At 43.7% G+C, this 13,315-nt stretch overlaps 1 protein-coding gene across 2 annotated transcripts in view; it reads left to right on the forward strand.

Annotated features, from left to right (window-relative positions):
* The window catches only part of LOC104988846 (DNA replication licensing factor MCM6-like), a 4,455-nt gene extending 298 nt beyond the window's left edge, over positions 1-4,157 (forward strand). The window contains exon 2 of one of the 2 annotated variants that reach the window (XM_010840303.1): positions 1,465-4,157. In XM_010840303.1, coding sequence (XP_010838605.1) covers positions 1,465-3,822 — 2,358 coding nt within the window. In that variant the 3' untranslated portion in view covers positions 3,823-4,157. Of the gene's footprint in view, positions 1-1,321 lie in introns of those variants that run through there. The other variant, XM_010840304.1, reaches the window with a different exon arrangement.
* The last annotated feature ends 9,158 nt before the right edge of the window (positions 4,158-13,315 follow it).

The following is a 13,315-nucleotide window of genomic DNA, read 5'->3' on the forward strand; positions in this document are numbered from 1 at the left end:
AAAACAGGCTGGTTATGTGCAGTTAGACAGAGTGTGACTCCTCTCTGGCCAAAAAGTGAAGGGGAGAATCACAAACCTGCCAGTCAGCAAATACGTATTACCTATGGCTTGAAAAAAGTAAATTGTGTGAACAAATACTTACTCTTACAGGAGCTGAAAATAAGCCAGTCAAATTTCCATGATGCCACACCATGTTACCCCACCCTTACTTAAAACCTTACCAGTTGACCTAAAGGTTAAAATCAAAATCCTCAGTAGGACTGAAATCAAGGATTTCAAACTCAGGCCCTGTATTAGAACAAATGACAACTAGCAGGACACAAGGCCCATACTGCAAGGATTCCATAGGCTCAGTTCTACTTGATTTATTGTTGTTAGGACGATAGTATTGTCAGGACTTCTGACTGGTCAAGAGAAGCCAGAAAGCTGGATTTTAAAATCTGATTTTTAAGTAATTCAAACTTAAAATACTATGTAAACCAACATTCTACAGAACAAACAAAAGCAAATCTGGACTAAAGACCAGCATTTTGTAACTTCTTCACAGGCCCAGAACTAGAAAGAAATAAGGAGAGATAATACATTACATATACTTATATGTTTGTTATCATAGCGCTGTGTGCTCAGTTGTGGCTTTGCACCCCATGAACTATAGCCCACCAGGCTTCCCTGTCCATGGAATTTTCTAGGCAAGAATATTGGAGTGGGTTTCCATTTCCTACTCCAAGGGACTGTCCTGACCCAGGGATTGACCCCAGGTTTCTTGCATCTCCTGCACTGGAAGGTGGATTCTTTATCACTTCAACCACATGGGAAGCCCCATATTATATATAACTATATACAACTATAACTATACAGTTATATATGGTTATACGATTTTATTATAGTTACACAACTATTTATAGATATATAGATACACAGTGACACACAGAAGAATATAAATAATGGGAGAATCTTCAAACTAAGACAAGATTTAACCAGAAAAGTTTGCATCATATAGCTACATTCTATATTTTTAATCATTTGGGCAGGAACTGAGCTGAAGTATCACTTGGTACTGATTATAAAAAGAACACCTTACTAAGCAAATTTACAATATCAACAAGACTAAATTAAATCTTAACTTCTTCAGATTAATTGATTCCAGAAACTTATGAGTATACACTAACACAAGGCAATTATGTATGAGCCAAGATAAAAACTGATTCTTCATTAAATTAAAACATAGATTGCTGGTTTTGTCCTATGTACAGAATATATCAATATTCTCAATTGTCATGATTTTGAAAATAGCAACAATTCAAACATTTCGCCGGCAACTATAGTGTGGCGCCAGCTGCCCTTCAGCCTTAGGCAGATATGGACCTCGCCGCCGCGGCGGAGCCGGGCGCCAGCAGCCAGCATTTGGAAGTCCGCGACGAGGTAGCCGAGAAGTGCCAGAAACTGTTCCTGGACTTCTTGGAGGAGTTCCAGAACAGCGATGGAGAAATTAAGTACTTGCAGTTAGCTGAGGAGTTAATTCGTCCTGAGAGAAACACATTGGTTGTGAGTTTTGTGGACCTGGAGCAATTTAACCAGCAACTTTCTACCACCATTCAAGAGGAGTTCTATAGAGTTTACCCTTACCTATGTCGAGCCTTGAAAACCTTTGTCAAAGACCGTAAAGAGATCCCTCTTGCCAAGGATTTTTATGTTGCATTTCAAGACCTACCTACCAGACACAAAATTCGAGAGCTCACCTCATCCAGAATTGGTTTGCTTACTCGCATCAGTGGGCAGGTGGTACGGACTCACCCGGTTCACCCAGAGCTTGTGAGCGGAACTTTCCTGTGCCTGGACTGTCAGACAGTGATCAAGGATGTGGAACAGCAGTTCAAATACACACAGCCAAACATCTGTCGAAATCCAGTTTGTGCCAACAGACGGAGATTCCTGCTGGATACGAATAAATCAAGATTTGTTGATTTTCAAAAGGTTCGTATTCAAGAGACTCAAGCTGAGCTTCCTCGAGGGAGTATCCCCCGCAGTTTAGAAGTAATCTTGAGGGCTGAAGCTGTGGAGTCAGCTCAAGCTGGTGACAAATGTGACTTTACAGGGACGCTGATTGTTGTGCCTGACGTGTCTAAGCTTAGCACACCAGGAGCACGTGCAGAAACTGATTCCCGAGTCAGTGGTGTTGATGGATACGAGACAGAAGGTGTTCGAGGTCTCCGGGCCCTTGGTGTTAGAGACCTTTCATACCGGCTGGTCTTTCTTGCCTGCTGTGTTGCACCAACCAACCCAAGGTTTGGAGGAAAAGAGCTCCGAGATGAGGAACAGACAGCTGAGAGCATTAAGAACCAAATGACTGTGAAGGAGTGGGAGAAAGTGTTTGAAATGAGTCAAGATAAAAATCTGTACCACAATCTTTGTACAAGCCTGTTCCCTACTATACATGGTAATGATGAAGTAAAACGGGGTGTCTTGCTGATGCTCTTTGGTGGTGTCCCAAAGACAACAGGGGAAGGGACCTCTCTTCGAGGGGATATAAATGTTTGCATTGTTGGTGACCCAAGTACAGCTAAGAGCCAGTTTCTCAAGCACGTAGAGGAATTCAGTCCCAGAGCTGTCTACACCAGCGGCAAAGCGTCCAGTGCTGCTGGTTTAACCGCTGCTGTTGTGAGAGATGAAGAGTCTCATGAGTTTGTCATTGAGGCTGGAGCCTTGATGCTGGCTGATAATGGTGTATGTTGTATTGATGAATTTGATAAGATGGATGTGCGGGATCAAGTTGCTATTCATGAAGCTATGGAACAGCAAACCATCTCTATCACCAAAGCAGGAGTGAAGGCTACTCTGAATGCCAGGACATCCATTTTGGCAGCAGCAAACCCCATCAGTGGACACTATGACAGATCAAAATCATTGAAACAGAATATAAATTTGTCAGCTCCTATCATGTCGCGATTTGATCTCTTCTTTATACTTGTGGATGAATGTAATGAGGTTACAGATTATGCTATTGCCAGGCGAATAGTAGACTTGCATTCAAGAATTGAGGATTCCATTGATCGTGTGTATTCCCTTGATGAGATCAGGAGGTATCTTCTTTTTGCAAGACAGTTTAAACCCAAGATTTCTAAAGAGTCAGAGGACTTCATTGTGGAACAGTATAAACGCCTCCGCCAGAGGGATGGTTCTGGGGTAACCAAGTCTTCATGGAGGATTACAGTGCGACAGCTTGAGAGCATGATCCGTCTCTCTGAAGCGATGGCTCGGATGCACTGCTGTGATGAGGTTCAGCCTAAACATGTGAAGGAAGCTTTCAGATTACTGAATAAATCAATCATCCGTGTGGAAACACCTGATGTCAATCTCGATCAAGAAGAAGATGCCCAGATGGAGGTTGATGAGGGCCCAGATGGCATCAATGGTCATGCTGATAGCCCTGCTCCTGCGAGTGGAATTAACGGCCACAGTGAAGACATGAACCAAGATTCTGTTCCAAAAGCCTCCTTGAGGCTGGGCTTCTCCGAATACTGCCGAATCTCTAACCTTATTGTGCTTCACCTCAGAAAGATGGAAGAAGAGGATGAGTCAGCATTAAAGAGGAGTGAACTTGTTAACTGGTACTTGAAGGAAATTGAATCAGAAATAGATTCTGAAGAGGAACTGATAAATAAAAAGAGAATCATTGAGAAAGTCATTTATCGACTCACCCACTATGATCATGTTCTAATTGAGCTCACCCAAGCTGGATTGAAAGGCTCCACAGAAGGAAGTGAGAGCTATGAAGAAGATCCCTACTTAGTAGTTAACCCTAACTATTTGCTTGAAGATTGAGCTATTGAAAGAAACTGGAGGAACTATGGCCCTACACCTCGGGCCTGGAGTCTGGATGGAGTTCTGCTAGCCAGAGAAATGCTTCTGGGAGCAATGATTCAGGAAGATTTACGTTGAGGAACAAGAACCAAGTTGATTGTCCTATCCTATATTGTCATATTCCTTTTATACCAACACAGGTTTTATCCCTTTGTTTAGTGTGCTTCTTGTCTAAAAAAAGTTGGATTGCAATAATGTGTTGTTTCTATAACTAAGACCTTGTGTTTTCATGTGTAGAAAAAGGTCTGCTGCTTATATGTTATGTGATATCATATTGGAGAAATAACTTTTTTCAAGTATCAAAAAAAAAAAAAAAAAAAAATAGCTGCAGATGCCGAGTGGTTGGGAGCCATGGGGGAGAGGAGTGAGAGAGACGGGGGCACTCAGATATAGACGGGGGCACTCAGATATAGACGTGGGGCAGAGAGACAGGGCACTTGGATATAGACGTGGGGCAGAGAGACGGGCACTCAGATATAGACAGGGGCACTCGTATATAGACGTGGGGCACTCGATATAGATGTGGGGCAGAGAGACGGGGGCACTCGGATATAGACGTGGGGCAGAGAGATGGGGCGCTCGGATATAGATGTGGGGCAGAGAGACGGGGCACTCAGGTACAGATGTGGGGCTGAGAGACGGGGCACTCGGCTATAGACGTGGGGGCAGAGAGATGGAGAGTCCATGGGAGACAGAACTGGAATGAGCAGGCCCTTTAGGATAAGCGTGAGGACTGAGCAGGATCATTAACAGAGGGTGTGGATTGTCAAATACTGGACAGTTGGTCAGATATTCAGATAGGGAATTAAACACAATTAGAAATCATTGCAATTTAAAAAGAAAAAAAAGAAAAATTACTTCTCAAGTTACATAGAGAGAAGAACTCCGTTTCAGCAACTGTGCTTGGAACACGGAAGTGCCTTGACCGCAGGTAAAGGCTCGTGTTTTCTTCATCCTGGCACCTGGCCACGGCCGTCTCCGGAGCACAGAGCGCTCACGTTCTCTCTGGACCCGAGAGGCCTTTTCCCTGTGCCGTGGACTCTCCCTGACCGCTGGCACCGCCCCTGTGTGGTCACCACTGCCTCTGCCTTCTCCAGGCTTCTGTTAAACACAGACTCGAGCGTCTTCCAGCCCCTTCATCTCTCCAAAGGTGCAGCTGTAGCTCTCAGCAGCTGCCCTGCTGCTGAGGGGCTGAAGCGCCCGTTCAGAACTGAACACCAGGCTTCCCCGAGCAGCTGCTGCCGCATCGTGAGCTCCAGGTCAGCACCGAAGGCAGCCTGAGCGGAGACGCGCGTCCTCAGCTGCTCCCAGAGAAGGCGCCGGCTGCAGGGGGGATCTGCAGTGGACTGACTCTCCCTGCTCACAGGGAGCCTCCTGCTGCTTTTTCTTCTCATGGGACTGATGACCACAGTTCTCCTCAACACTTTCCTCCCTGGGCTCTTATAAGTGAGAGGAAAGTGGGTGCCTAGGCCTCCTGGGAGGCATAGTGGTAAAGAACCTGTCTACCAGGGCAGGAGACACAAGACACATGGGTTTGATCCCTGGGTTGGGAAGATCCCCAGAGAAGGAAATGGCAACCCACTCCAGAATTCTTGCCTGGAAATCCATGGTCAGAGGAGCCAAGCAGGCTAAGGTCCATGGGGTCGCACAGAGTCAGACACGACTGAGCGACTGGGCACACAAGGAGATAAACAGGCAACAAGGAAGGATGAGGCTGTCGGTCTTCATTTTGTTCTCTTCTTCCTCCTGATGTTTCTTTCTCCCTTTCATTCCTCCTCTAAAACTTGCCCTGACATTGAGCTGGATGGATTGTGGAGAGTACTGATTGATTATTCTCTGGCAAAAGAACATTTTCCTTTCAGATGTGTGCCTTTAGAAGTCCTGTTTTAATGTCCGTGGGCACCCCACGGTGGGAAAGAGACTGTCTGCCAAAGCCAACTTAGACGATTCTGTGAGGGGATCAAAGCAGTTCAAAGGCGAATCAGGGTGCGGAAGAGAGGACCAGGGGAAGTGAACCAGACCAAAGCCTGATGTGCTCAGTGTGGAGGACACAGACTTTGAGGACAAGAGATGGGGGGACGAGACCAGGAAATAAAGAGACCTACTCATGCTTGAGCTAGAACAACATCTGGGGGAGGTTAATAGGTGGCAGTTTAGGGATTTCTGAGTAAGAATGACACAGGGAAACAGGGACGGAGATCTCTATCACCTCTCTTAAAACTCACAGGTATACAAACCCTGTCTGATGTTTGTTTTTGTAAAGAAAGTTCTCTTGGAACACAGCTATGTTCAAATCTATCACTGTTTTTACATTATAACTACTGAGTCGAATAATTATGATGGAGACGGTGTGGCCTGCAAAGCAAAACTACCTGGTTGTTGTCACTGTTTAGTTGCTTAGTTAGTTTAGTTGCTTTGGTTCTATTTAGTTAGTTTAGTTGCTCAGTCATGTCCGAATGTTTACAACCCCAAGGACTCCAGCATGCCAGGATTCCCTGTCCTTCACTATCTCCTGGAGTTTGCTCAAACTCATGTCCATTGAGTCGGTGATGCCATCCAACCATTTTATCCTCTGTCGTCCCCTTCTCCTCCCGCCTTCAATCTTTCCCAGTTTCAGGAACTTTTCCAATGAGTCAGTTCTTCGAATCAGGTGGCCAAAGTATTGGAGTTTCAGCTTCAGCATCAGTCCTTCCAATGAATATTCAGGACTGATTTCCTTCAAGATAGACTGGTTGGATCTCCTTGCAGTCCAAGGGACTCTCAAGAGTCTTCTCCAACACCACAGTTCAAAAGCATCAATTCTTCGGCATTCAGCTTTCTTTATAGTCCAACTCTCACAGCCATACACGACTACTGGAAAAACCATAGCTTTGACTAGACGGACCTTTGTCAGCAAAGTGGTGTCTCTGCTTTTTAATATGCTGTCTAGGTTGGTCATAGCTTTTCTTCCAAGGAGCAAGCGTCTTTTAATTTCATGGCTACAGTCACTGTATGCAGTGATTTTAGAGCCCAAGAAAATAGTCTGTCACTGTTTCCATTTTTTCTCGATCTATTTGCCATGAAGTGAGGACTGGGTGCCATGATCTTAGTTTGTTGAAAATTGAGTTTTAAGCCAGCTTTGTCACTCTCCTGTTTCACTTTCATCAAGAGGCTCTCTGGACAGTTACACAAGCTAATAATTGGTCTTTCTCTATATTAAGGAATTGGAAACTCAGTTAAATGGATAATATTGTGAGAAAATATAAGTTCTTGAAACTTATTCAAGGAAAAAATCATAAAAAACGAAAAGGAGAGCAATGAGTGGTAAAACTGTTGTTACATGGATGGATGTGTCTTGAGAGGGCTTTGTGACTGATTTGCTCCAATCCCCAATGCTCTACAATCTGCTCTAGAGCAGAGTAAAATAATAAAACTTTTCTAGTTAATTTTATGAAGCATAACTTTGGAATCAAAACTTAACAAAGCTTTATATGAGAAGCTAAAAGGTATCAATCTCACATATTAATATTGATATAGAAATAAAATATTAGTCAATTCTGTCCATTGCTATACAAGATAAATTTGATACCATAAAGTAAGGTTGATTTGAAGAATGTTAAAAAGTCTTAGTGTTACAATAGCTCTTAAACTAATTAATTGATTGATATGTGTAAAAAGATACATTAAGATGAGGAATCGAATTGATTATAATCTTTGTCGCCGATGATGTAGAAGCAAATCAAGACCGGAAGCTGACCATGGCTCAGATCATGAACTCCTTATTAAGAATTCAGACTTAAATTGAAGAACGTAGGGGAAACCACTAGGCCATTCAGGTATGACCCTTATGATTATAAACAGGATGTGACAAATAGATTCAGGGATTAGATCTGGTAGACAGAGTGCCTGAAGAACTATGGACAGAGCTTCGTAACATTGTACAGGAGGTGCGGATCAAAACCATCCCCAAGAAAAAGAAGTGCAAAGAGGCAAACTGGTTGTCTGAGGAGCCTTACATGTAGCTGTGAAAAGAACAGAAATAAAAGGCGAAGGAGAAAAAGAAAGATGTGACTCTCTGAATGCCGAGTTCCAAAGAATAGGAAGGAAAGATAAGAAAGCCTTCCTAAGTGAACAATGAAAAGAATTAGAGGAAAACAGTCGAATGGGAAAGACTAGCGATCTCTTCAAGAGAATGTGAGATACAAATGAAACATTTCATGCAAAGATGGGCTCAATAAAGGATAGAAACAGTATGGACCCAAGAGAAGCAGAAAAAATCAAGAAGAGATGGAAGAATACACAGAACAGTACAAAAACGGCCTTAATGTCCTGGGTAACCAGACGGTGTGATCACTCACCTAGAGCCAGATTTCCTGGAATGTGAAGTCAAGTGGGCCTTAGGAAGCAGCACTAGGAACAAAGTTAGCAGAGGTGATGGCATTCCAGCTGGAGTTGTTTCAAATCCTAAAAGATGATACTCTGAAAGTGCTGAACTCAATCTGCCAGAAAATTTGGAAAACTCAGCAGTGGCCGTAAGACTGGAAAAGGTAAATTTTTATCCCAATCCCAAAGAAGGTTAATGCCAAAGAATGTTCAAGCTATCACACAGTTGCACTCATTTCACATGCTAGCAAAGTAATGCTCAAAATCCTTCAACCTAGGTTTCAACAGTATGTGAACCAAAAATTTCTAGATGTTCAAGCTGGATTTAGAAAAGGCAGAGGAACCAGAGACCAAACTCTCAACATCTGTTGGATCATAGAAAAAGCTAGAAAATTCCAGAAAAACATTTATTTCTGCTTCCTTGACTACACTAACACCTTTGATTGTGTGGATTACAACAAACTGTGGAAAATTCTTAAAGAGATGGGAATACCACCTTCCCTACCTCCTGTGAAACCTGTATGGAGGCCAAGCAACAGTTAGAACCATACATGGAACAACAGACTGGTTCAAAATTGGGGCAGAAGTACGTAAAGGCTGTATATTATTAATATGCTTATTTAACTTTATTGCAGAATACATCATGCAAAATACCAGACTGGATGAAGCACATGCTGGAATCAAGATTGCCTGGAGAAATATCAATAATCTCAGATATGCAGATGACATCGCCCTTATGGCAGAAAGTGAAGAGGAATAAAGAGCCTCTTGATGAAAGTGAAAGAGGAGAGTTAAAAAGTTGGCTTAAAACTCAACATTCAAAAAACTAAGATCATGGCACAGGTCCCATCAATCCATGGCAAATAGATGGGGAAACAGTGGGAACACTGGCTGGCTTTATTTCTTGGGCTCCAAAATCACTGAGAACAGTGAATGCAGCCATGAAATTAAGAGACCCTTGCTCCTAGGAAGAGAAGCAATGGCAAACTTAAATAGCACATTAAAAAACGGAAACATTACTTTGGCTACAAATGTCTATACAGTCAAAACTATGGTTTTTTCTAGGAGTCTTATACAGATGTGAGAGTTGGACTATAAAGAAAGCTGAGCACTGACAAATCGATGCTTTCGAACTGTGGTGCTGGATAAGACTCTTGAGAGTCCCTTGGACTGCAAGGAGATCCAACCAGTCAATCCTAGAGGAAGTCAATCCGAAATATTCATTGGAAGGACTGATGCTGAAGCTGACACTCCGATACTTTGGTCACTGGATGCAAAGAGCCACTCATTGGAAAAGACCCTGATGCTGGGAATGACTGAAGATGGGAGGAGAAGGGGGAGACAGAGGGTGAGATGGTTGGATGGCATTGCCAACTCGATGGGCATGACTTTGAGCAAGATCTGGGAGATGGTGAAGGAGAGGGAGCCTGGACTGCTGCAGCCCACGGGGTCACGAAGAGTCAGACGTGACTGAGTGAATGAAAACAACAGCAGGTCAGACGTGACTGAGCGAATGAAAAACAACAGCAGGTCAGACGTGACTGAGCGAATGAAAACAACAGCAGGAATCGAGGAAATCACTCTTACAGCTGGAGACATCACGGACTCCATCCATAGGTGAGGAATTGGGAGCCTCTGCTAGAAAAATTATAGGGAAAAAGCACAACAGAAAAGAATATTGTCCACTAGCTAGGGCCAGCTGGAGAGACTCTGTTTACAATGACGGCACATCCTTAGAAAGAAAGTGTGTCACCACAGAGTGGAGTGAGAGATGAAAGGGAAAACATAACTAAATCTACTGAAGAATAAAGGACATTTGGTAAATTTATCATTATCATTGTAATAATAGAAATAAATAAAAAAGAGCTTAATATGACAAAGAAGCAATATCAGACTCAATGCTGAAACATCTGGGCATCATCACTAAGATTAGAAGCAAACCAAGGGAGCACCATCACAGAGCGTTGTCTGGAAATTCTGGCCAAGGCAGCAAGACGAGGCTCGGAGCTGAGACTTCCTGATGCACGGCCATTGCTGTTGCTGTTGGTACTAACCCGGTTTTCTCTCAGACCCAGGAGTCTCCTATTTTCTCTCCGACCCAGGAGTCCTGTGTTTTCTCTCTGACCCAAGAGTCTCGGGATTTCTGACAGCAAATCATCCTCCAAAGTGGCTGCACCCCTTTGTGTCCACCCAGCCCTGAGTGGGAACCTCTGTGCCCCCAGGCCCTCGCCAGCGTGTGGTGGAGGCAGTGCCCTCCCAGTAGGCGTGTAGTATTGTTTTCATCGGCTCTTCCCTGAGGACTACACTGTGAGGTGTGCTCATATGCTTATTTGCCAACCGTCTGTCTTCTTTGGTGAGCGGTTTGTCAAGGTCTTTGGACCATTCATTCACCAGGTTGTTTATTTTTCTGTTCTCAACACTTAGATCTTTTATCAGATACGTCTTTTACAAACATTTTCTCTGTGTCAGGGTCTTTCTTAGAGCAAGAGTTGTTCATTCGACTGATGTCCAGTTTGTTAATTGTCTCGTTCTCGGGTCATGCCTTTGGTGTCACATCTAAAAAGTTGTTGCCAAAAAAATAAAAATGTAATTGCCAAACCCAAAGTCATCTAGATTTTCTCCTATGTTTTGAGTTTTACATTTAACTTTGTGATTCATTTTTAGCTAATTTTTGTGATGGGTATAAGGTCTGTGTCTGGGATTTTCTTTTTAATACAGATGTCCAGTTGTTCCCAATCCTACTATTTTTTAAAGAGTGAAAGTCAACCAAAAAGAAAAGAAAATAAATAGCAGAAATCTATGTAAACATCACCCAGATTGTCCATATCTTAGATGTTGCGCTGTGCACCCTCCGCTTCACTCTTCCTCTCCATAAGCATCGTATGCTCTCCAGTAGACCCATTTCTTCATAACTTCCTCTTCATCTCTCCTTCAGAAGCAAGACAATCTTTTTGTGCTTAATATTTACATGCACTTTGTTTTTGCTTTTACTACATATGAAATATATACCCGCAAACAGTGCCCAATTTTGTTTTGTGAGTTTGCAAAATGTACATAATATCATCCCTTGAACTGTCTTTTTGTAGTCCGCCTTCTATAGTACAACGATGCTTTTAAAAGCTACCCAGGTTGACACACGTAGATCTGGTCCATTCATTTTATCTGCAGGAAAGTAGTCTATGAATACACTACAATCTATTTCTTCAACTTCCCCTCAGCAGAAAAATTGTTTCCACAAATACTAGGGCCATGCTGCAAATGGAGAAGACTGGACATCCTGTGCGGCTTTGTTAAGGGCTTCAGTTGTGCCTGACTCTTTGCGACCCTGTGGACCATAACCAGCTAGACTCCTCTGTCCCTGGGACTCTCCAGGCAGGAATACTTCAGTGGCTGCCTTTCCTCCTTTGGGGGATCTTCTGGGCCCAGGGATCAAACCCGAGACTCGTATGTCTCTTATGCACTGGCATGGGTTCTTTACCCCCAGTGCCACCTGAGAAGCCCTCTGAAACCGCAGAGCCATCTACAAAAGCCGGCTGCTGCTCAGGACATTGCTGGCTGCAGAAGCAGACGCATGCCCTGGCACACCAGCTATGCACCCAGCCCCAAGGTCACACGTGCGTGGGCACTGGGTCCCAGCTCCGTGGGAGACCAGCCTGACCAGCTCTCTCGGGCAGACCTGGGGAACATGCAGGAGGGGTCTCCTAGGGAGAGGACATGCATCCTGACCAAACAGGCCCAGGGTCAAGGCTTCCCAGCCCAGAGCCAAAGTTACATGTTAGTAAGAACATTTTCTCTTTTGCACTTTCCACTCAAAGAGTGACTCAGTGGTTTGGATTGACAGTATTGGTTAACTGTGTCTTTGAGATCTTTCTATAACAAACTAAGTTCAGTTCAGTTCAGTTCAGTTGCTCAGTCATGTCCGACTCTTTGCAACCCCATGAATCGCAGCATGCCAGGCCTCCCTGTCCATCACAAACTCCCAGAGTTCACTTAGACTCACGGCCATCGAGTCAGTGATGCCATCCAGCCATCTCATCCTCTGTCGTCCCCTCCTCCTCCTGCCCCAATCCCTCCTAGCATCAGACTCTTTTCCAATGAGTCAGCTCTTCGCATGAGGTGGTCAGAGTACTGGAGTTTCAGTTTCAACATCATTCCCTCCAAAGAAATCCCAGGGCTGATTTCCTTCAGAATGGACTGGATAGATCTCCTTGCAGTCCAAGAGACTCTCAAGAGTCTTCTCCAACAGCACAGTTCAAAAGCATCAATTCTTCAGCGCTCAGCCTTCTTCACAGTCCAACTCTCACATCCATACATGACCACAGGAAAAACCATAGCCTTGACTAGACGGACCTTTGTTGGCAAAGTAATGTCTCTGCTTTTGAATATGCTATCTAGGTTGGTCATAACTTTCCTTCCATGGAGTAAGCATCTTTTAATTTCATGACTGCAGTCACCATATGCAGTGATTTTGGAGCCCAAAAATATGAAGTCTGGCACTGTTTCCACTATTTCCCCATCTATTTCCCATGAAGTGATGGGACCGGATGCCATGATCTTCGTTTTCCAAATGGTGATCTTTAAGCCAACTTTTTCACTCTCCACTTTCACTTTCATCAAGAGGTTTTTGAGTTCCTCTTCACTTTCTGCCATAAGGGTGGTGTCATCTGCATATCTGAGGTTATTGATATTTCTCCTGGCAATCTTGGTTCCAGCTTGTGTTTCTTCTAGTCCAGCGTTTCTCATGATGGACTCTGCATAGAAGTTAAATAAGCAGGGTGACAATATTCAACCTTGACATACTCCTTTTCCTATTTGGAACCAGTCTGTTGTTCCATGTCCAGTTCTAACTGTTGCTTCCTGACCTGCATACAGATTTCTCAAGAGGCAGGTCAGGTGGTCTGGTATTCCCATCTCTTTCAGACTTTTCCACAGTTTATTGTGATCCACACAGTCAAAGGCTTTGGCATAGTCAAGAAAGCAGAAATAGATGTTTTTCTGGAACTCTCTTGCTTTTTCCATGATCCAGTGGATGTTGGCAATTTGATCTCTGGTTCCTCTGCCTTTTCTAAAACCAGCTTGAACATCAGGACTG

The sequence above is a fragment of the Bison bison genome, unplaced genomic scaffold, assembly GCF_000754665.1.
Source record: "Bison bison bison isolate TAMUID 2011002044 unplaced genomic scaffold, Bison_UMD1.0 scf7180017864143, whole genome shotgun sequence".
Taxonomy (NCBI): Eukaryota; Metazoa; Chordata; class Mammalia; order Artiodactyla; family Bovidae; genus Bison; species Bison bison.